The sequence below is a fragment of the Antechinus flavipes genome, chromosome 4 (assembly GCF_016432865.1).
Source record: "Antechinus flavipes isolate AdamAnt ecotype Samford, QLD, Australia chromosome 4, AdamAnt_v2, whole genome shotgun sequence".
Taxonomy (NCBI): domain Eukaryota; kingdom Metazoa; phylum Chordata; class Mammalia; order Dasyuromorphia; family Dasyuridae; genus Antechinus; species Antechinus flavipes.
The window spans coordinates 225,284,350-225,310,221 of record NC_067401.1 but is presented as its reverse complement, the minus strand read 5'-3'; the positions used below and the strand labels follow the sequence as shown (position 1 = coordinate 225,310,221).

The 25,872-nt window shown below is 34.2% G+C and overlaps 1 protein-coding gene across 1 annotated transcript in view; it reads right to left on the bottom strand.

Annotated features, from left to right (window-relative positions):
* PRIM2 (DNA primase subunit 2) overlaps positions 1-25,872 on the bottom strand; it is a 373,726-nt gene that overhangs the window by 163,607 nt on the left and 184,247 nt on the right. Inside the window, exon 8 of the mRNA XM_051997199.1 lies at positions 6,146-6,213. Coding sequence (XP_051853159.1) covers positions 6,146-6,213 — 68 coding nt within the window. The remainder of the gene's footprint in view (positions 1-6,145; positions 6,214-25,872) is intronic.

Sequence of the window (25,872 nt, the reverse complement as noted above, 5' to 3'; positions counted from 1 at the left end):
CCAAGGGAAAGTTGACAAACAATTTCATTCTATTATCTACATGGGGCTGATTCAGTATGAGTGAAAGAATTCCAAGCCTATTCATTTAAAGATCTTCTATTCAAATTCCAGTTCAAACTGAAACCCAGCTTGTAGATGAGCCAACTTGGGCTATCCTAGCCCCCACCAGGTCTGACCTTCTCGGGCTGTCCCAGCCTCTACCAAGACTCCCAATATATACTGTCTTCCTTCAAAGAAGGTCTTTTGCAGATGGACCATGGTAGCTCCCTTTCATGCCAGGACCTTCTGTCCACTGAAAACTGCATTCTCAGTGCAAAACTCCATTGTCCATAGTTCTGCCACTATAGAAATCAGTCTCTTCATAAACTTATTTCTAGCTAACGATAAACTTTCATTTTGCAACTAATAATTCGGGAATGAATGAATTCTTTCACTCCTAAAACCTGTGGCCGATTTAAAGGGGATTCTTAACAACTCTCTTATAGACACTAATCTAGACTACTCAAACAGCATCAGTACTATAAGGTAACTAATACAAGTAATATCCCCATTTTATAAATGAGGAAATTGAGGCTTTCCAAGAAAGTTACTTCAAACTAATCTTCAGACTTCTAGTACAATGCTCTTACCATAATGCTTCTAAATTATAAAATGTTAGGGCACCAATTACCATGCTTAGCAAGTTTTTGTGTGGTATTTGGGGAGGTAGGAAGTTAATAAGAAGAGTCACTGATAAGGAAGCTCCCTCTGTCAAAACATATCGGCAACTACTTGGTAATTTATCATTTTAGAGAACTGCCAGGATCACTAAGAGGTTTAAATGACTTGCTTAGGGTCACTAAGCAATGGATTCTTAAAGGGAATGCTAGTGACTGACACAAGCTATCCTAAATAGGTTTGTATCATTTCTTGTACATTTGTATCTCAATGTATATGTAATATATATAACTGCTAATGGAAAAGAATACATTCTTCCTAATTTAGTATTATTGGATCTGAAAAGTTTTCACAATAACCATGGAGATATAATCTTCTCAAAATACAAACAGAAACAGAAATAATTCAAGGCACTAACAATAAATGGAAATAAGTGGGAAAAAAGGCCCTGAGAAATAACAGGAACATGAAGATCACATTAATGAGGTTTTAGGTTCCACTAATTGGAGTTCTCACCACCTCCAAACTTCTCTACATCACATCATTCTTTCATACTTATTTCAACAAGCAAAGGAATACCCAAGTGATTTTCTGATTTAAATTTAATGACAGTTAATTTTAAAATGAAAATATTCTAAGTATCAATATGATAGATATTCTGAAAATTAAACTCATTAAGTAAAACTTTTTTTTAATTTTTTTGCAATGCTTTTCCTAGGGAAAATAATAAGTACATGTACATATTAACTATGGAGACCACATGGCATAATGGATATAGAGCTGTCCTTGAATCCAGGATGACTTGGGTTCAAGTTCTGCCTCTGATATATAATGGAATGCATGACTTTGAGAAAATAATTTAACTTCTCAGTACTCAAGTTTAAGGATTACAAATTGCAGAGGAAGTCCTGGATATATCTATACATCCAATGGAAGGAGTTTCCTCTCACGAAAATTCCCTATGACAATTAAAGCACAAGTCCAGTACCAATCTCTACATTTCAATCAAATGACCCACTAAATTAGAAAAAAAATAAGTTCACAAAAACAATCACAGTGATAAAAATCCAAGAAGAAGCACTCAAGTCAAACAAAATATTTGCTATCAAAGTCATCATGCATTAAAATCTAACAAATAAAATATAACCTTTAAGTTTTACCCCACAAAATTTAAATCTTGACTAAAATGAGTTAAAGCATTACAATCAAAGCCTATCATAACATCCCAAATATATATACTGAAATATCTTCAGGCTAACTTTCTTCTACTTCTTTTACTCAATACTTCTGTTTTTCTTGGACCCACCTATAAGAAAGATCTATCATACACTGAAACTGGAAAAAATTCACTTCAATTCAATTCCACAAGTATTTATTAAACATCTGTTATGTGCCAGGCACTGGGCTGGCTGTGTCCTAGGTGTTCAAGGTTTTTACATTCCATTGGTCTGTAATATGTACAAATAAACATAAAATATACACAAAATAATGAAAAAGAAGGGAAAGCTAGCAAATGGGAAAAGATGAGGGCTTCGTGTAGGATTTCAACTTGAGGCATCACATCACCAGGAAATACAAGAAACTTCTCTAGACAGACTATTTGGTAAATAATTATATTATTCTATTGAAATGAACTCAAGAATTTTGTTTCTTATGTGCCCAATGATAAATTCTAAAATTTTCTTCTTTTCATATTAAAAGGGGATACAAAAATGGTTACTAAATGTCAATGTGTACGAAGGGCACAAAAAGGTTGAGAGCTATTTTTGTAGGAAGACGCACTTGTACTTAGTATTGAAGGAAACGAATATATTCTATTAGCGACAAGGAGAAAAGAGAGAGGCATGGAGGAAAACTGGTGCAAAGGCCCAGAAATAGGAATTGCAGAACCTGAAGCCACTGAGAAAAGATCTGAATTCAAAAAATCCCACTAACAAAGGAGTCAGAAGTCTTGAACTGGTAATGACAAACTAGTCAATGGTCAAGCATTGGAGTGAAATCTAAGAAGAGAAGTAAAAAGAAATGGAGGGAGGGAGGGAAGGAAAAAGGAAGGGAGGAAGGGAGAAAGGGAGAAAGGGAGGGAGGAAGGAAGGAAGGGAGGAAGGGAGGAAGGGAGGAAGGAAGGGAGGAAGGAAGGGAGGAAGGAAGGGAGAAAGGGAGAAAGGGAGGAAGGGAGGAAGGGAGGGAGGAAGGAAGGAAGGGAGGAAGGGAGGAAGGGAGGAAGGAAGGGAGGAAGGAAGGGAGGAAGGAAGGGAGGAAGGAAGGGAGGAAGGGAGGAAGGGAGGAAGGGAGGAAGGAAGGAAGAAGGAAGGGAGGCATGAATGGCAAAATCCAGAGTTCAAGAAGTAGGTGAAGATAAAAGGCCAAGGAATCAGAGTAAAAACTTCAATACATGAACAACAAAGGAAATCTAGTTTCACAGAATTTGCTACACAAAGTTTCCTAGGAAAACATGCACAATTTTATGCACATCATACTATATAGATCTAACAAAAGAGGCGGGGTATTACATTAATTCCTGATGAGTTCTCTTTCATTTGTGGTTCCTAAATTATATATCTGGGAATTCATGAGTTTGGCCCTACCTTCCAGCATCCTATAATTGAGCTACAGCTAACTAGCTTCTTCCTCCTGATCCTCCTCCACTACCACCTAAATATCACATATGAAAGAAATGGCTGCCTTGTGGTAGAACAGGCAGATCCCCTAATAGCTCTAGCTCCGTTTAGATCTATTCCAGTAGAACTGCTTTGCTCCATATTTTTGTTGTTGCTCTTATTTGTGGATATTTTGTCTGACATCGTGTTTTTGTGGATCTAATTAATGAAACTGACAAGGTATCAAATCACAGGCTGTATTTACATGCCTGCTAAATCCTATTTCATTTTGATTCCAAAACAGTGGAAATGATATTTAATTGCTGTATCAGTCTTGCATATGACTAAGTGAAAATAGCCAATCAAGCAATATAAAAATAAATGGCTCTTTTCCACAAAGAATAAACAATTCACAAAATGAGGACCAAAATGTATATGAGAAACCCAAAGAGCTACAGAGAGTTTTAGTTTTGAAGCTAGGAAAGTTAGATTCAAAATCATAGTTTTATTAATTTACTACCTGATCGATCTTGGTCCTGAGTTTCATGAGTAAAATAAAGGGGATGAAATATAATCCCTACATTCTGATTTATAGTTCTGTGCAGTTGAATTTTAAATAAAAATGCCTATTTTTTTATATCTTGGCCAAAAAAAAACATAAATTCTGAAGTTTTATTATTAAATTAAGCCTTTAATCATATATTTCTGATTATTTTAAATAGACATTTATATAAACATATATATATGTAAAACAATGATTGCCTCCTGTCTCATTTTTTGTGGGCAGAGAAAAGGAAAAAATTACACATAAAACATAAAAAGCAAAATTTTTTTATTTAACTTCCCAAATTAATATATGGAAACTATTCCTGCACAAAAGTAACTGTTTCATGACTCCTCATTTGTGAATAATGTACTTGAGTTATTCCATTCTACAGGCCACAGAAATCAAGTCAGCTTCTCCTGAATCCTGCCACTCCCTAGTAGTAAGATAAGAGCTTAATCCAATTTGCAAGGCTAAATTTAAACCAGAAGATTAGACTTATGTGAAAAATATTCACATCCTTTAGTGTTTGCAAAATAATATACCTGGTATCATAGATAATGAGGGTACTCTAGGCCTAAGTATCTAACTTACTATTGAAAAGTGACTTAGACAATGTATTTTATTACTTCAGTTTTCACTGTATTTATGTTGCCCAAATTAGTTTCACTGGCAAGTTTAATTAGTATGCTATTCATCATCTCTATCTCTCTCTGATCATTAGAGTTATGAAATAACCCTGGACAAAATACTGATCTCAGCAGTATCCTACTATAAAGTCTATTCCTTGAAGATAATTTATTTAAATTACATCCCTAATGTGATTATCAATAGATTCTATAAAGTCAAATGCAATGTTTTTTGTCTAATTGACCTGAATGCTAGTAGTAATAAAAAAGTGACATTTTTTTATTTTTTAAATATAGGGCAACCAAAAGACACACTGAGTTGGAAAGTCATATCACAAGGTTACTTTGAAGCATAGTAAATGTCAAACTACACACCTCATCTACCACCCTGCCCAGAGAAGTTTCAGACATAGTAATAAAGTGGAAAAACATTTAGTTTAGTAATAATAATAAAAGCAACTTCAGTTGGTGAATATTACATGTAGCATCTTGCCATGGTTGCTTAGCAACCAATGGTAAATGAACTCCACAGAGGATGAAAACCCAAAATAAATGTACAGTATGTGCAAGTTTCAAGGACCTGAAGAGAAGTGTCAGTAGTTAATCTAAATTCCAGCTGACAATTACCATGCCCAAGTGGGGGAAGGGGAAATCCATCAAGATTTAACAATAACTAAGCATTAACAGTATACTAGGACCATAAAATTGGATGAGATTTTGATGCTGTGGGATTAACAACCTAAATCTGACAACCACTATGAAGCCACTAGTTTTGCAAGAAAAAAAAAGTGACAGTATGATTTGCAAATCACATAACCTTCACAAAAATATAGTAGATGCCTTATATGCCCTGGTCCTTATTAAGAAGGATTGAGACATGCTTCAAGTCAAATCAAGTGCTCCCAAAACATAACAGCTATATGTAGCAAAAATGTTTAGTTTATGAAGGTGGGTATTAATCCTGTTCCCGCCAAATACTAACATTACATAAAAAAAAAGATAGCATATCTGTATTAATTCCTTAACATATCTGATCAAAAATGTATCCGAGTCCTGAAGATGAGACAAATGTGATTTCCCTTCAAAATCTTTCTCAAGTCTTGGCTGATTCTACCTACCTATTTTAGTTTAATTTCATCATCTAATAGTGCAGTCCTTAATAACTTTAAAGAATATTCTACAATGCTTGGAATTTAGTAACAACATTAAAGAATGAGGAATTAAAAACATAAAGATTACTTAAAATTGAATTGTGACAGCAAAGGAAAATAAACTGGACTTTGCTACTATCAAGATACAACTGTTCTCTCATTCTCAGCCTTTGAAGGGTTCTCACCATCCTTTTACCTCCTTGGTTTCTTCGCCTAAGGAGTCCACTCTGCCTTCATTTATCTTTATTATAAGGAAAAGTCTAGTCTGGCCAAGCTTCATTCCCTTCCTTGCTCTGTCTTAAGGCATTCCCCTTGTTCCTTCACCTTCCTTTCACATGATGTTTTCACCCCATAAGAATATAAGTTCCTTGAGAGCAGGGACTGTCATTTTGCTTGTATTTGTATTTCCAGCATTTAGGAGAGTGTCTGGCACATATTGTGTAATAATTACTTTTTTTTTCCTTTATATTTTTGAGACTTCTCATTGCTCACAAAATTAAAATGTCTTAATACTACTTTAAAATAAATCTCTTTTATCAGTACAATGAGGAAGTATTTTTTAATTACCTGAGGTGATTAAGAAGAGGTTGAAGTCGTTCATCAGATTGCACAGATGGCAGTGACCTCGCTGTTAACTACAAGAAAATAAAAATTTTAAAAGAAATATGAGAAAATATACATGAAATCTGTAAAGTCATTTCAATATCTAAATGCAAAAGTGTACACACACACACACACACATCTCCCTTTGTCAGGGGAATAATATTTCAGTTAACAGGATGGAAAATAATTGACTATACCTGCAGTTGCTGAGTTTTCTCAGTAATTCAAAAAAAAAAAAAAAAAAAAAGCAAATAAACTAAGTTGAAAAGCTAAATATAAGTATCATTCCTAGTTTTCCAGAAATTCACAAATAGGAAGAATTTGGTTTCTAACTTCATAAAGAGTAGGCAAATTTCTGACTGGTTAGCTCAATTCAGTTCAATTTTTTAAAAGACATTAAATACCTAAAATGTTCAATATCTGGTAATGAGGTATTAGTGATATAAAGATAAATCAATCCAAAATCAATTCTTAGCCTCAAGTAGTTTACATTACATTCTATCAGGGTGAAAAATATATAAAAAGGACAATTAAATATAATATCTGAATTCACAGCATGACATGAATTCAACATGAGAGGCATCATTGCATGAGGAATAGAGATCTAGCCTTAATCCCTTGGATCATCAAGACCTACCAACTTTAATTATCACAGGTTTACTCCTTTCCTATCTGGATCCTATAAGGCTGGAGAAAAAATGAAAAATGAAAATGAGGAGGATAAGGATCATTTTAAGAAGTAACACCTAAAACAAGCCTTGAAAGTAGATAAGGATTCTAAGAGGCAAAGGTGAGAAAGCACTCCAAAGTGGAGAACAGCCTGCCTGTACTTGGAAGAAGAATGTGTGAAAGAACACAGAGTTCAAGGAACAGTAAGGAGGTCAGTTTGGCAGGAACACAGTATGTGAAAGGAAGTAAGAAGAACAAATCTGAAATAGTAAGATGGAGTTGTCTCTGAAAAGCATTAAATGACAGATTGAATTTTATGAATATTAAGTTTTAGTAAAATTTATGATTATTAAATATACACCAGTGAAATCTAGACCAATGTTAAGAAATTTTTATATTTTTTTAACTTAGAGTTAAATCAAAATAGTTTCCACATAAGGGGGAAAAAGGAAAAAAAAATAGCCTTTGATTTTGACAACTATTCATAAGAATCTATTAAACTTATAAAAAGTATTTAATATAACCTGGTCAAATTCATTCAAAATGTTAGACTATTAATCATATTTAAGCCATGTAACCCAATCTTCTTCATCCTTTGATTCTCCCATTGTCTCTCTGTCCATCCTTTTCACACAAATGAAATGTGGAGCTTTATTTCCCATACTACCAAAAGGAAATGAGATACCTTCTCTTTTTTTGCCCACTTGAAAAATAATCAGATTTGCACTGTGAAAAACCACATAATGTAGTGAAAAGAATGTTGAATTTGAAGTTAAGGAGAAGTGGGTTAATAACCTGGTGCTTCCATTTTGTCTCTGATTGACTGTGAGTAAGTCACTTATCTGCTCTGGGTCTGAAAATTGAAGGAGCTGAACTGATTGACCTCTGTGCTCTCTTCTAGCTCTAAATCTATGGTCCCGTAATGGTCCATAACAACATTCTAGAAATTGGCTGTTCCAAGCTTTTTGCTTCCTGTGCACAGTTTTAAATGATTGCTCATGGCAGTGAACCAAAGATCATCTGGGGCAGTCTGGTACCTCTGGAGCACCAAGGTATGGATTTATTGGGAAAAGACACTTCAACTTCTCCAAAAGGCAAAACAAATTTGGCAGAAATACAGGTCTGTCTAATGCAAGATCAGAAGTCATGTCCAATCAGTGGTAAGATGGAAGCCAGCTCTTAAAGGAAAGATTCCCTAGTAAGGATATGTCAAAAAGGGAAACAAAACACTATTCCTAAGCAAGTCTCTGTGTTGATTCAGAGAAAATTGCAGAGGCAGGGAAGAAGCAAGGATGGTGACACTGGCTGAAGGCAAAGCCAGAGAGAAGTCAGTGAACTAGTGTGGGCAAAGTGGAAGAACCAAGAGATATCCTTAAACAAGAACCTCAGGACTAAAAGTCTATGACAAAACAGGTGTGATCACTGGCCAAGATACAAAAGGCTCTCATTATGAGGGTCAGCTGTGGGTTTATCCTCAAAAGTTGTTAGAGTATATCAACTAGAAGATGATGCTCCGAAGAGTAGGAAATATTGCAAAGTGTAATGTTCTTCTCTAAAGTGATAACCCTAAATGCAGCCAGGAGTTAAAGTCCAAATCTTTTATTATCTCCTCCCTTGGGCCTGGTTAGCTTTCTTAGAGGCCCATCTCTCTCCTTGGTTCCAAGAGCTCCTGTTGCTAATCCTTTGTCTCTGCCAGCTTCAGCCTCCAGCCAGCACAAAGGTGGAAGATGGAATGAATCTGTCTCTGCCTCCAAGCGTGGGCTTGTCCTTTAGTGGTATCCTCTTTATATATGCTCTCTTAGAGGTGTGAATCTTGTGGAACTCTAATAAGTACTAAGTACATTAGTGAACTAGAGAACTGTTAAGTACCATGCTAAATTAGATAATTATTGTCTCTATCGATTCCAGTGACTTAGCACCTTGTAAGAATTCTAACACAAAGAACAGCAGAAAATTAACCAGAATTGATGCCAGCAAAAAATAGAGCAAAGTCTTCCTAGGAGTACCTGAGTCCTTCCTGGACCTCAGTGTGATAAGACTCTTAAAGCTCAGAATGAAAACAACACTGAGAGACACAAAGTGAACTCTTTGGGACTTGGATTCAGATCTAATAAGGCCTTTAAAGATCATAAGAGTTAGGGAGTTCTAGGTTCTGTGAACTTTCTTTAAAATTTTGATAACTACATTTCAATATAAATCACTTCCTTTGGAATTCTATGCATTTTATTTTATGCCTTGAAAAATACTGTTCTGAGAAGGAACTCACAAACTTCACCAGACTGCCAAAGATCCATGACAAATCTCTGTTCTAATCTAAATCTATCATTTTGCAAAAAAGAGGAAAGAGTCCTTGAAATAGTAAAACCAAGCTATATAACAAGATTCCTAAACCAATCACTTTGGGATCAAGGAAATAAAACTGTTTATTCTCTTTATATCTAATTTTTACATACTTATTTCTGTCCTTGTTTTTCCCTTTGGAAATTAAACTCAATGTGAGTAGATAGTGTTTCATTCATTATCTTTTTATCCCTAGCACTTAGCACAGTCCGTTGGCACATAATAAGCACTTTAAAAAGCTTGTTGATTGGTACTCACTACTATTATAACAACCTAGATTTGTTTAGATCTTTTAATTTTAAAAAGTTCTTTCCTTTCAAACAGGGATATCCTAGAGCCACCTCTAACAAGCTTGTAGGTACCATTGTTAAATTTTCAGTATAAGCATTCATACTTCAGAAATCAACAACTATTAGAAATCTGGCCTGAATTTGCTGTTCTGTTAGTTGTCTGCACTTAAAAAGTAATAATAGTGCAGATTTAAAATTATGTATGCACTCATTTTTTTTCGTGGAAAGTCTTGTAAATATTCACCACCTATCATTTCACACCTCTCAGACTGGCCAAGATGACAGGAAAAGATAATGATAAATGTTGGAGAAGATGTGGAAAAACATTAATACACTGTTGATAGAGTTGTGACTGATCCAACCATTCTGAAAAGCGATTTGGAACTATACCCCTAAGGGCTATCAAATTTTGCATTGCCTTTGATTTGGCAGAGTCTCTACAAGTCTGTATCCCAAAGACAAAAAAGGGAAAAGGACCCATAAGTGCAAAAAATGTTTATAGGAGCTTTTTTTATTGTGGCAAGGAAAATGAGTGGATGCCCCTTAATTGGGGAATGGCTAGACCAAGTTATGATATATAAATGTAATGGAATATTATTTTTCTTTTTTTTTTTTAAATAACTTTTTATTGATAGAACGCATGCCAGGGTAATTTTTTACAGCATTATCCCTTGCATTCACTTCTGTTCCGATTTTTCCCCTCCCTCCCTCTACCCCTTCCCCCAGATGGCAAGCAGTCCTTTACATGTTGAATGGGTTGCAGTATATCCTAGATACAATATATGTGTGCAGAACCGAACAGTTTTCTTGTTGCACAGAGAGAACTGAATTCAGAAGGTATAAATAACTCGGGAAGAAAAATAAAAATGCAAGCAGTTTATATTCATTTCCCAGTGTTCTTTCTCTGGGTGTAGCTGCTTCTGTCCATCTTTGATCAATTAAGGCTCTCTTTATCGAAGAGATCCACTTCATCAGAATACATTCTCAAACAGTATCGTTGTTGAGGTATATAATGATCTCCTGGTTCTGCTCATTTCATGTAAGTCTCGCCAGTCTTCTCTGTATTCATCCTGCTGGTTGGAATATTATTTTTCTAAAAGAAACAATCAGCAGGCTGATTTCAAAAAGGCCTAGAGAGAGATGGATTGATGCTACATGAAGTGAGTAGAACCAAGAAAACTTTGTATATAGCAACAAGATTATGTGATGACTAACTACGATGGACTTGGCTCTTTTCAACAATGAGGTGATTCAGGCAAATTTCAATAGACTTGGAGAGAGCCATCTGCATCCAGAGAGAGGACTATGGGGACTGAATGTGGATCACAAAATGGTATTTTCACCTTTGTTGTTGCTTGCTTGCTTGTGTTTTTCTTTCTCTTGATTTCCCTTTTGATCTGATTTTTCTTGTGCAGCATGATAAATGTGGAAAAATGTTTAGAAGAATTGCATATGTTTAACCTATGCATTACTGTATAAGGAAGGTTGGGGAAGAAGGGAGAAAAATTTGGAACACAAGGTTTTACAAGGGTGAATGCTGAAAACTATCTTTGCATGTATTTTGAAAAATAAAAAGTTATTACTATAAATGAAGAAATATTCACCAATGAACCTCTCTATTATAAATACTGTATGAGCTCAATAGGAATTTCAAAGAAGGTGCAGGGTATGAAACCATCCCCAGAGTGGAGACCTGGTAAGTATAGGACAATAACTATTAATAATAACAATTATAACAAAAGTAGCATTTTGTGTAGTGCTTTAAGATTTGCAAAGTGTTTTGCACCCATTATACACCTCATACACCCCTTACAATCACTCTATGAGGAAAGTACCACAAATATTTTTATTTGCATATAACAGAATAGGAAACTAAGGATGACAGAGATTAAATGACTTGCTCAAAGTAAGATACAGTATGTGGCCAACACAGCATCTAGTTTCTAATTCAGCGTTCTTTCTACCACACCATTCAGCAGTAGAAACCTTATTCAAAGTTATTTAAAATGGGAGTACCAGCTGCCTACATAGAGCAAGTAGCCAGATTATAAATTTTATTTCAAAACTTGTCAACATAATTTCACAGGTTACTTAATTCCAATCACCATAAAAAGTTTAAAAAAAAAAAAAAAAAAAAAAGGATCACAGATTTAGAAATGGAAGAGACCTTAAAATTCAACTCTCTCATAGTACAAATGGGGAAACAAGACCTAGAGAGGTTAAATGACTTTTCCTGAGTTACAAAGGTTACAAAGGAAAGTGTAGTGACAGAGTCTAAATTTGAACTCAACTTGACTTCAAACCTTGAGCTTTTCTCAAGAAATAATAATAACAATGAATGTTTGCATAGCACTTTATGTTGTGCATAGCATTATTGTTGACAATAAAAGTTCTCTTTTATTGTCCTGCCTCAGTTTCCCAAAATTGTTCTGCTTCAGTTTCCCTAAATTGTTCTGCCTCAGTTTCTTGAATTGTTCAGTCTCAGTCCCCCACCATTCCCCTTTTCTGACAATTAGGACAGACAATTAGGGCTGTGGAGATCTGGTCACTCTGCTATTCCAAAAAAATCATAAACTGTATAATTAACTGTATAATCGCAAGATAAGGGAGAGTTCAGACTTCTTGGCTCAAGTCCTCAAGAATTTATGGTTCTCACCCCCATCCCGCCAGAATCAGATTGATGGTCCATTTCTGGATTTCCAATATTCAGACTCCACCCATGTCTCTCTTGATCTTGGAGCCACATATACCAAAATAGTTGGAATCACATATTGGATACTGGATTCTTTGAGATGAAAGTCTAATTCAGCCCTGGAGACAGAATGGATTCTGCTCTGCCTCCAGACTATCTATCCCTGTCAGAAATCCAAATAAAATAGTAAAAACTCTCTAATCTCTATCTTGCCTCAGTTTCTCCAGCATTACACTTTAAGGTATGCACAGTTATTTACATGTATTTTCTCATCAACGTATATATGAGTTACCCTTAGAGATGTGGATTTTCAATTGTATTCTCAAGAACAAATGAAACTAGTTAAAATCTCTGTTTTAGTATGAAATATTCTAACTTGTCTACTCTAAAAACTAAATCTAGATTAATGTACAACAAAAATCATTAGCTTTATATTCATTCATTCTTCTGCATGGCAACAATATTTTTCAACCTAAAAATCCTTCTACAATATAACTACATATCTGTTTTGTTTAAATTTTTTTTAAAATTTAATACTGCATTTGAGAGTTAAGGAAATACCCTTGAATAATTAATCAGTCAAGAAAGATGAGAATACAAAAGACCTGTCACAACTTATATCTCTGAAGCTGAAATAGGTTTGTGCAATGTTGCATTTTTTTCCCCCTCTAGGATTTTTTTTTTTTTAATGGAAATAAAATCTGACACGATTTACTGTTTATTTCTTATTGTCAAAAGGTCAGGTGACTTCCCAATATACTGAACATGTGTGAAATCACTATCAGTACAGAGAGAGAGAGAGAGAGAGAGAGAGAGAGAGAGAGAGAGAGAGAGAGAGAGAGAGAGAGAATGACAGACACAGAGATTCTTTAAATATAAATAAATACCTACATCCCTTTAAGCTATAGAATGTAAGCTTCTTGAGGACAAGGATTGATCTGTGGGAAGGTGAGGGGGTATGTTTGGGACCCAATACTCTGCATCTTCATATACAGTAAAAACAATGTCTTCAGAATTGAATTAAACTGAATTCTCTCTTAAGAAGTACATAATTCCAATATTTCATCCTTCATATCTCGGTTTGATTATAGTTAATAAATTTTTTCCATTCAAGTTTTGTTCTCCTTATTAAATTATTAGTTCCTTGAAGACAAAGAACTATAGTATTTCTATGTCTCTAGTGCTTAGTCTGAGATCTCCTAACATATAGTAGACAATTAATTAAGATTTATTATTTTGAAATCAGTTATTTAGTAAACATTTATTAAGAATTTATTATATATGCAAAGAAAGACAAAGGCCAGTCCAATGGACTAAAATTTAAATGAAAGTTATTTTTGGTGGTAGCAGATTGGTTAATTACTTGGATTTTCTTTGGTGAGAAGATTTATATAATTTTGTAACATCTTTATTGAGTAAGGGACAGCAACAGACCATATCCATGAGAGTAAATCATGAATACAATAGCAATACTATTATGGCAGCAAACCTAATAAAAAGTTTACCAAAAAACTCACTGAATTATTACATGGTTTTTAATTGATAATATAGTTTGTTTAGTTTAAATTTTATAATGCAACCTTCCTCCCTCACCTTCCCATGTAGAAACCAGTCATAGATACTACCAAAAAAAAAAAAAAAGTTAACTGATAAAATTAAGATCACGGAATAAAATATGACTACCATAACTACTTAGAAAAGAAAATTTTTAAAGATTATCATGTTTATCATCATTTTCTTCTTCACCATCACCATCATCATTATTAATTATGTGTATTATACTTTATGATTTAGTAAGCACTTTGCATATATAACTTCATTTGTACCTCATGATAATTCTTTATGGTAAGTCCTTTCATTTCCATTTTACAAGTAAGAAAACAAGATAAAAAGGTTCAGTGATTTACACAAAATCACACAGCTAGAAATTCTCAGAGGCACAATTCTGACAGGTTCTTCTGACTACAAGTCCAGCTCTCTAAACACCATGCCACTTAGCTGCATAAATTGCAGACAAAGACGAAACTCTGTTGGCAAGGACCTAGCCATAGAACATTTTTATTCTTTTTAGATAAGTAAGGATTTCATCTGTTACAAATTCAGTTTTCATTTCTCTTTTACAGGAGACTTCAAATTAGTGTGGTATTTTTATATAATATTCTCCAAGACATGCCTTTTAAATAGTAAGCAGTGAAGGAAATGTATAAAAAGGAATAACAATAAAACTTTAAAAATACACAGAAGGAAACAAACAAAAAAAGTTCAGAAGAAAACAAACTGCATGACTTTGATAGTACCCTATTGCATTTAACATAAGCTTTTTTAAAAAGCAAAAGTAGTTCACAATTTCAACTACAATCCTCTTTTGTTGCATACTAAAATATTCATGTTTACTGATGATTATTTAAAAAGATAAAGAGGAAAATAGCAATGCCATTCTTTTGGTAGTTAAATTAAAAAAAAGAGAGAGACTAAAATTATTAGAGAAAGCAAGGGGAAGCTTCAGGAGAACTTGAAATACCAATAAGAATTTAAACAAAAAAACAAAAACCCTGGATCCCTGGGATGATTGCAAAGATATAATCACTCACTTGAATCCATCAAGGAGAAGTACAGTGGAAGACAGAAACTAGTGCTATATGTAATAAGATAATAATAGCTACAATTTATATAGCAATTTATGGTCTGCAAAACATTTTATAAGCTACCTCATTTGATTCTCAAAATAAGTCTATTTGATATTTATTATTATTATTATTATTATTACTCTTCTACTATTATTACAAGAAAAATAAGGCTGAAAGAGGAAAACTGACTATCACATAGCCAATATATTGTTGAGACCATATTTGAACTCAGGCTTTCCTGACTTGAACTCCAGGTTTCTCTCTTGCACCACTTAACTGTCTTACAAGAGGCATAATATAAATTATATAAAGAGTACAAAATCTAGAGAAAATAAATATGTAGTTAAAAACTATGTGGAGCTGTAAATATCAATTTGGCTATATCAGACAATACTGAGGATTTTAAAATATCATATTATGAAATCATTCATAAATAGAAGTCTGCCCACATTAGGTGATCTCTTTAATCATGAAGTTAAAATTTAACAGTAGAAAAAATGAGGGCTATAAAATTGATTACATTTAAATGACAGTGCTAACAAGTCTAAAAATTTGCATTAATTACAAATAAAAAACAAAATGTGTTATTACCATTTTTGAAAGCAGCTATACTATTTTAAGAAGTTATTCTCCCCCCAAAATGGCAATTTCTTTATTATATAACTTCATATAAAGTATAGATATATGTGGCTATCACCTCTCCTTGTATACTGTGAATTCTTGGAAAGAAGGAAGTCTTATTCTTTTATGTATTATTTATAATATAAAACCCAACATTTTCCCTTACATACACAGCAAGCATTTAATTATGTGTTCAGTAATTAAGTCCTACAATTTAACAATAATTGTTCTGACTTATGTAATACCTTGGGGTTTACATAGCACCTTCTTCACAACTTATCATAAATAATGTGAAATTATTTATTTCTAATACATAATAATATAATTTTAAATATTGTGATTTTTAAGATATGGAAACTGAGGCTGAGGAACTAAAGGATTTGCCCAGGACCAGACAATTATTAAGTCAGGTGCCTGGATCAGTGGTCTCTCCACTATGTCACCCACCTTCTATTATGCAATGCGTCCCAAACAAAATATGGGAAGATTTGCATGCTGCATGCATGTAGCATAAAGAAAGGAAGACCATAAAAACAATGTAGAAATTGAACACAATTATGTTTATTAAAAATAACAAAAAGATCTATGCCATATAGATGGTAGTAATGGTTTAAAAAAAAAAAAGGTTAAAACAAAATAGGAGCAAAGAAGTAATTATTATCTTACAGTTAATATATGTGTATCTGGGGAGGATATTAATAATAGGTGAATATCAGAACTTAAAAGCACATGCAAACATTTACAGTCTCCTAAATTTTCTTGTTTAATTTTACATGCCTACTTTTATATTTCTTTTACTTATACATTTCCTTGAATATCTAAACTTGTCAATACAAGTTAATATTTTATGTTTAAAAAAAGAAAGGGGGAGGAGGGTGACACAGTAGCCAAAAAAAGTTAGCATGAGTTATATTACATTCATAGAACAAAATGCTCATCACAAAGAAAATGTACAGTTCTTTTACATGTACTGGCTCCCATTTGACTGTGAAAGCAGGACCTGTGAAGTTTTTTGTTTGTTTGTTTTATTTTGCCTCTTTGTGTCCCAGTATACAGTACTGAACTCTCAGACACCAGCTGTGTGACTCTAAACAAGTCACTTAACCTCTGTGCCTAAGTTTCCTCAACTGTAAAACAAAGGTGGAGCTGTAGAGCTAAAAATAGCACTTATCTCCCAAAGTTATTATAATGATCAAATGAGAGCATAAGTATAATGTTCTCAGTACTTCCCGGCACATAATAAATTTTTGTTCCCTTCCTTCCTTCCACATACTAGGTGCTTAATAAATACCTGCTGACTTGCCTAAATAATCCTGTGGCCCTGACCTATGTTCCATTTCATTACATATTTAGAAAGAACACATAGTTAGAGGAGTATGAAAAAGAAAGATGTCAGATACATAAAAGTGGTTGAGGGAACTAGGAATGCTTTAACCTAAAATAATGCCAAAGACCACGCACTATTTTCAGATATCTTGAAAAACTTATGGAAGAATGGTGATTTGTTAAATTTTGTTGGCCTCTGAGGGCAGAACTACCAGAGTGGGTAAAACTTGTCATGACAAAGATTTAGAATTAATATAACAAGACACATTACCTAACAATTAGAACTATTCCAAAGTCTCTTATTTAAACTGTTCATGAAATGAAATCACTCTATGAGGCTACTGAACATAGCATGTAAAAGAAAGTGTTCAGTCTGGAGGGCCTACTTTCATGTCTCTATTAATTCTTTATTTTCCCCATGATATATTTATTCTATATTTTTGCTGGTTCAGGGCAAAAAATGTCATCATAGCGCTTTGCACATAGTGGGCCCTTAATAAATATTGTTGACCCAATTGGCAAGTGATTGATCTTCTATTACTAGAAGTCTTTAGACAGTGGAGGACAACTTTTTAAAGATATCTGAAAATGGGATTCCTGTTCAGTTACAGAATGAACAGATATCCTCTATGTTCCTTTCCAATTCTGAGATTCCGTTGCTGTATTACTTGGATATGTCTGACAAGGTCCTAGCATTATCAAGTCAGGGCATAGCAGAAAAATGTCAGCTGCAAGGTGTTAGATCTTTAAAGTAATAAAGCAATCAGATGAGCCTCTAATTTAACCCTTTTTTTCTTCTCTTAAGTTAAATGAAATCTCCCTTGAAGTGAAAATTGTTAGGAAAGAAACCACTTTGCCACCAACAGAGAGGCTGAATAAATGTTTTTCAAAACCAGAGGGAAAAGGTGCTGCTAGCCTGCTGCTGTTTTACAGCAGAAGCAACATCCCCCAAAAGCACTGAAGTGCATAGGGGAAGGAAAATATTTTTAATGACTTTTTCTCACAAAAACCCAGAGAAGGCAGAGAGACAGACACAATCCTACAAAAAGAGGGAGAATACATGAGAAAATATGGTAAATGGTTCTCTGGAGTCAATAGAAAGTTTGAAAACAAAAAGGCCTCAATCAGTTGAAAATGAAAAACCGGAAGCCTGGCTTCACTTTCAAATAATAAATCCCTTCACTCTGAACTGCTCACCCAACACTGGCTAAATTAAAACACATAAAAATGACAGCAAAACAATGTTTACTTGGAAAATATTGCTCAATTTTTATTCTTTGGTACTTTTACCCTCTCTTGCTCACTCCAGCCTCTCTGCAAAATTCAGGAGGAACTAAATGAATGACAATCTAAACTAATATTGAAATCGTACCTTGAAAAAGTCCAAGATGGGCAGTCAGCAAAATGCTAACCTCCTCTGTCCACATATATCAACATTTTACTACTTGAACAAAGACAACTAAAAATCCTCTGGTAAAATGTAAAGAACCCTGGTTTGGAGGCCAGAGCAACTGGTTATCTAGCAGTTAACACCTGGGTGAATTGAAGCATATCACAGAACCTCTCTGGACCTCAGTATAATCATCTCTAAAATGAGGGCTGGTTGGAATAGATAGCTTCCAAGTCCCTTCCAGCTCTAAATTAGATTCCAAGATCTAATAATTCCCATTTAATCCTATTAACTGTACTTTCTCCCGTTTCTCTGGGGAATTGCATATTTATATTTTTGTAATGATTAGAGAAAAGAAGCAGTGTAATATCAAATTCCAATATAAAGGGATTCCTGTGGGTGGTATACTTACTGACTTAGAAAATCACAAGTCAACACTGTCTGTGTTGTACAGTATTTGCATTTATTTTGTTAAACATTTCCTAATTATATTTTAATCTAGTTCAGCTACACTTAAGAGTCTTATGGACCAACTGAGCCTGCCAGCACAAGCTTGGCATCTCTACTATAGTAAGTAGATAAAGAATAGCCCCTTGAGAGCACAAAATAAGAATTTATGTACCACCAACTATATTCCAAGTTCTGTGCTACACAATTTTTATAAATATTATCTCATTTACCCTTCACAACAACCCTGAAAATGTAGGCACTATTACTATGCCTATTTTACTAGAAATTGAGGCAAAAAGAGATTAAATGACTTGCCAAAGGTCACATAGCCAGTACATGTCTGCGAAGGGTCAGGTCTTCCTGACTCCAGACGAGAAATCTATCCACCAGATGCTTGGAAACCAGGAAAACCTGAGTTCAAGTTCATCCTCTGATACATACTAAGTGACTCTGAGAAAGTGCCCAAAAATACTCTCTAAAATTATAAATTACCTAACAGATGGCATTCTATATTAAAGGAGGGAGTGTCCATATTAGGCATTCCCAATACCAATAAAATACAAGTTTAATACAACTTTGCAGATGATGATGATGATGGTCTGACTGCAATCAATCATTATGAAAACTTTCTGGGATACTTTGCAATTCAGCACTGATGTCTAAAACAAATGAAACAAATTACCTAAAACCCTCAAAAGTTTATTTGTAATTTCAGTCACAATGTTCCAAATATATTTGTTTCAATGGACAGCTTATGTTTATGTAAACCAAATAATTTAATAGCATCAACTTCTGCTCCATCTACAAATTATTTCATATCAACAGATCTCACAGTAATGAAGGATACAGTTTTTAATGAACAAAGTCTGCTTGCCAGAACCAGAGCTTATATCACTAGACCCAAGGCAGATGTCAAATAAAATTAACTTTTACAAGCAGCTGCTGTTTTAATTTCATTGATTTTAACAACTGAAAACTGTGTCTTTCCAAACTCCATTTTCTTCTAATAGTAACTGATCCCAATTACAAATCTGAACTGTGAAACTCCACATTATATCCCTCTGGCTTCTGAAAACAAATTTGCTCCTCTGGCCCATGTTTCTAACTTCCATAGGCTTGGTGAGATATGTTATCGGTAATATTAATACCTTCTGTTTGTACACTTTACTGTTAGCAAAGACCGCTCTCATTTGATATTCGTTACACCAGTGGCTTCATCTGCACAATGCCAACTACACGGAGACTGCCCTATCAGCTAAGAGTGAACAAGATAGAAGATATGTTAGATATAAAAACCCACCTCGACCTTGTCAAGCAAAAAGCATTGCTTCCATTTGAGCTCTAAATATGTTCAGGTAGTTTAATTTACACAGAATATTAAACAGTTCAGAGTCAACAAGATATTTCCAGTTCAGGGGTCTGGATGATGTAAAGGACTGACAGAATAAACCTGAAAACAGTCGCAGGCAGACCAACATCCATCCCAATGCCAACTTTTGATCACAAAACAAGTCTATGGTGTGGGGAGCACCTTGGGATACAAGAACTTACCACTAATGTTCCATAAGATTTAAAAATGCAAATAACTGCTTATGCCAGAGTAGGTAATAAGATTGGTGCTATGATGAATGGATATGAACTACTGTCTTTTCTTCCAACATAAACAAAATAAAACAAAGCCATCCTTTTATCCTCAGTACCCAATTTCTCAGACTTTAGCTCCAAATTCATGGGTTACTCTAGTAGAGTGTCTTAAATAGGTTTCTCAAAAGAAAAAAGTCTAACCAGTGGAACACCAGGTGCTTGGCTATTTAACTGTCAATGTGCTCACTCCCATCTTTTTGGCTTCTTACAGACTAAGTGACTAAATCACCAATGGTATCGTCATTTAGTCTTGTACATAAACCAAGCAAAGGAGGGCAATTTCTATGGCAGAGTAGAACTCTCTTTCAAGATGCCATTATTTTCCATCAATGCCAGTAATTCAGACTATCTTCTATTCATTTTCTCTTCTTGTCCCAGTCTGATATTCAGTCTTGCTCCTCAGGAAAAGAATAATTTTCATACTGTAAATACAAACAACCCGCTGAGTTCTCCACAGACAAGCTGTTGTTTAATTAGGTCAGATTTTTCATCCCAGTTAGGGTTCTCTTGGCAAAATTAGTGCAGTGGCTTACCATTTCCTTCTAAAACTCATTTCACAAAGAAAGAAACTGGGACAAACATGGTTAAGTGATCTGTACAAGGTCACACAGCTATAAGTATCGAAGGTCAGATTTCAACTCCAGAAGATGTCTTCCACTTTCAGGTCCAGCCTCTATCCACTGCACTGCTTAGATGCCCCTAAAGACAGGTATGTTACTGTAATATTTTATTTTCAATTTTTCCTCTTTGATTAGATTAGCTAAATACATCTCATTTATCTCACAAATTTCTCCCAAAAACAAGAATCACAATTAAGACAGTTTAGGGAACAATTTATCACAATCTATCTTTCAATTGAGATTTCTTAGAACCAACAAAGACAAGATGCAGAAGAATTGTCAACTTGCATCAATAACCCTATGTTTCCTTAATAGGAATTCCTTAAACAATAAAATAACTTCAAGTGAGGAGAACCTAGATTAAAATTCTATTTTAGAAACTCATTATGATAGTATGGCAATACGCAAATCACACAACCTCTTTTGCCTTAATTTAAATCTCTTTCCAACTTTTATCTATGATCCTAGGCTAAATCACAGACCTAGAACCTCCTCTCCAAAAAAAAAAAAAAAAAAAAAAAGTAGGCCTATACACTTCAAAGATTGCTAATTCCAACCATGTGGTATCATCATCCATTTACTCAGATTGCAATTCCAATATAACTCAGCAAATGGTCTTTAATAATTACTACAGCCAAAAGGCTCATCATTCCCAGGTGAACTGAACAAGATAGATTAGTCCTGCAACAACAGACATACAATCTAACACAAATTCTGCAACTGAGGAATAGCAATCTAGAAATGGTAAGAGAATGTACTTTCCTAGCAATCTGAAAGCCAGAGTCACCTTCTCACTACAAGGAAGAAACAGAAAGCTTTAGTTATCACTGAAAATCATTCTGAATTGTTCTAAATATAACTTTATGAAGTATATATAAAAGTTTTAAAATTTCTTATCTAAAGTTGTCTCCAAAGACTTTTTTAATCACATATCCCTTAATAAATATTTACTGATTTATAAATTTCCTGAATCAAATGTACTTATCTAGGTTTTCCAGTATTCTGCTGCTCTTTACAGCTGTAGCATGATGCTTAAACAGAATGCCATCATGTGGAAATTTCTCATAAAGCTTTCTAAATATGCACATAAATTCTTCTATATGCACCAGAGTTGTCAACTGTATATGTAGCCTTCTAGTAAATGTGTAAAAGGCTGTCCCCAGACAGAATCTTGGTCTTCTATATCCCTGCTGCTTATCTCTTCCAAGATTAGTATTGTCCATGACTCCTTCTAACTTTTTGCTGCATCTAATAATAATAATAAATATCAGACATATGAACAGTCATCTTATCTGCTTTTAAAAAAATGTCCCAAAGACACAAACTTGCAATCTTGGAAAAAAATCTAAGATCAACCTAACTTGTTCTCCAAGATACTCATCACTTCCATGTAATGCTGCTATTAATCTGCAACAAAATAAGGTCTTCACTAGATATTCTGAAATAAGTTGTTGAAGATACTGCAATTCAATTTAAATTGAAATCAGCCCAACCAATTATTAATTAGGATGACAGAGGAATATGAAGAAGCATATGAAAGCATATGAAAAATTTATATGTACAAAAAATACATTTCCTTTTCCATATGAGAACTTTTAATCAAACTGGAAAGCAGCACATTGAACAACTATTCCTTCAGTAAGCCTTTTCTTTTGTTACCCATCACTATGCCTTTTCACAAGCTGTTCTCCATGCAACAGCAGTATCAATATAGCACCTATATAATATTTTAAGGTTCACAAGTACTTCACAAACTTTATCCTCATAGCACCCTAGAAGATGGGTATATCATTATACCTATTTTACAGATGAAAAAACTGAGGCAGGCAGAAGTTACCTAATTCTAGCTATTAAATATATAAGGTCAAATTTGAACTCAATTCTTTCTGACTCTGGGTCCAGCATTCTATCTACTGTGCCCAGTTCATTTTTTGATCACTTTCAGTTTTACTCATGTTTTGTTTTTACATTACATATATCTACAGATTACTCCTTCATGAGACGTATCATAACAAGGTAAAACAGTAAAATTAACAATACAGTGATCACATCACTTAATATTTCACCTCTATTACTTCTTAAAATGAATATAAATTGATTTTTCTCTCTCAACTTCCTACCTCATTAAAAAAAATTTCTTGTTAAAATTATACATAGACACCAAAAACCACAAACTCCCCTATGGTTGTATATAGACATGTGCATATGTATGTATATATGTCTTACTGTATACCCCAAATCCATCTTCTTTGCGCATCATCAGTCCTATGGAATTATGAATGGTTGATCATAATTCTTATAGCTTTTAATAGTATTTGTCTTTAGGTTTTTGTTGTCATTGTATCAATTGTGCTCTCCTCTTAAAACCCCGTTTCTTTTCCTGACTCCTAGCTACCACTGATTTTCCCTAATTATCAGTACCCTTCACCCCAAGTAATGAAGCACTTTAAAATACTTTAGTTGTTTTCAGTTGTGTCTGACTTTTCATGACCTCTTTTTAGGTTTTCTTGGCAGAGATCCTGGAGTGGTTTGCTATTTCCTTCTAAGGATGATTTTACAGAAGAGACAATTAAGGCAAATAGAACTAAATGACTTATCCAGGGTCACAGAGCTGGTAAGTGTCTGAGGTCAGATTTGAGCTTGGGAAAATGAGCCTATCCAGTGCTCTACAGACTGAGCCACCGAACTGCCAAACTTCATACATACATTTCCTTATCCGTATATGTGTTGTTCACCCCAAAAGAATTTAAACTCCTTGGAGATAAAGACTCTTTTACTTTAAAATCACTATCTCCAGCACCTAACGCTTGTAGTATGTTTTATGTAGCAGATCAGATGCTAAATAAATCCTTCTTGGATGAAACTAAATAGAATTGGGGGGCAGAGGTGATAGTCTCCTCCCCACACAATTCTTTGGGGGTGGAGAAGGGAAGAGTGTAATACTTGAAGACTAAGAGAAAATGACTCATCAATTAACCAGGACCTATGAGGATTTCCATTCATTACTAAATTCTCAATCCATTAATTCAAATCTATAATATCAGGATTGTTCTATAGCATTTTAAAAAGTCTGCAAATCACTTTATATTTGTCACTTCATTTAATCCTCACCACAACTGGTATGTAGGATGTATTATTATTATTCCTATCTTATAAATGAGAAATAGACTTAAAGGGTATAAGTGACTTGTTCAGATTCACAAAGCTAATAAGTGCCAAAGATAGGATTTGAATTCACATCTTCCTGTCCTCAGGGTCAATACTCTATATCCTACTCCATCTAACTAGTGCACATCACACCTCTAATATGTAGATTCTTTTGAGAGGCATTCACTTTGTTCAGCTATTTTCCTATCCTCTGAGACTTAATTCTTCCTGCTGCCTCACAGTACTGTGATTCTTTCCTCAATGGAAGACTGCTTTTGTGAATATAGGAAATGTTTTTTAGTTAAGTGTGAAATAGCACATTATGTCTCCACATCTGACTCACAGTTTACTTCTCCATCCTGAGATCATCATTATACAGTACTATTTTTGCATTCACTCCATTTAGCTCAAGCTTATGATATCCCATTCTATTCACAGACAGCATATGCCCTTTTTCCCCTTAGAAAAGTTAGGCTATTTTATCATTTTCTTTTATTTAATTTCTTTTTCAGTCCCTCCCAAAATAAGCTTTTTAAATTGATTTTGTTTGGCTTTTAACTACATTCTCATGAATATTTATTTATATATCTTTTCTGTTCACATTTACATTTTTTAAAAAACCAAGAAATGGAAGTAATTTGTATTAATACAACAAATCCAGGCATCATTAAAAAGTGCATTGTCCTCTTTACTGATATTTATACAGTTAACCAATCTCAATTTGGACCCAAAAAGTATTCTCTTTTAAAATCTGACTAGAGATGTAACCCTGAACAAATCCATTAAGCTCTATCTGCCTCAGTTTGCTCAACTGTAATAGGAGAATAATAACAGCACTTAATTTTTTTTATTTTTTATTTTATTAATAAGCTTTTTATTTTCAAAACACATGCACAGATAATTTTTTGACCCTTTCAAAACCTTGTGTTCCAAATTTCTCCTCCTTTCCCCCTTCCTGTAGATGGCAAGTAATGCATATTAAACATGTGCAATTCTTCTATACATATTTCTATAATTATTATGAATAGCATTTACTTTTAAGGGTTGCTGTGAAGATTGAATGAGATGTTTGTAAAGCACTTAGCACAGTGCTCACCAATAACTCAGGCTTGAAACTTAGGTGTCATCCTCTACTACTCAGTCTCTTTGAACCACCATATCTAATTTGTTGCCAAAACCTGTCATTTCTATCTTCAAAATATCTCTCAGTTATGTCTCCTATCCACTGACTCTGTCACCATCCTGGTGCAGGATTTTATTATCTTATTCCTCAACTATTGCAATAGTCTACTGGGGTATCTCCCTGACTTAAAGTCTTTCCTCACTCCAGTCCTTCATCCACTCAGCTGCCAAAGTAAGCTTCCAAAAGCATGTGTCTGACTGTGTCAGTCTCCTCTCCATTAAATAACTTCAGTGTTGTCTATAGGATCAAAAATAAATTGCTAAGTTTGCTCTTAAGGCCCTTCAGAATCTGGTGTCTTTCCTCCCTTTCCAGTCTCCACATACTTTGCAATCCAGTATAAACACTGCAATTAACATTGGTCGACTTTATTTTACTTTCAGGTACTTCTGCTGCTAATTCTAGACATTTTCACTGGCTGTTCTCCATAATTGGAATGTTCTCCCTCTTCCACCTCCTGTTTTCCTTGCCCTTCTTCAAATATCAACCAGACTTTTACATTCTATAAGCCTTTCCTGGCATCTTCTCTCTGAATTAATTCTTATTTATCCTTATGTATTTTGTATATATATAATTATCTGTATTGTCTCTTCTATTAGATTGTGAGCTCTTGAGAACATGAACTTTTTTTGTTTTGCTTTGTTTTTTTGCTTTAATAAAATATTTGTTGACTGGACATCAATTGTTATCTTTAA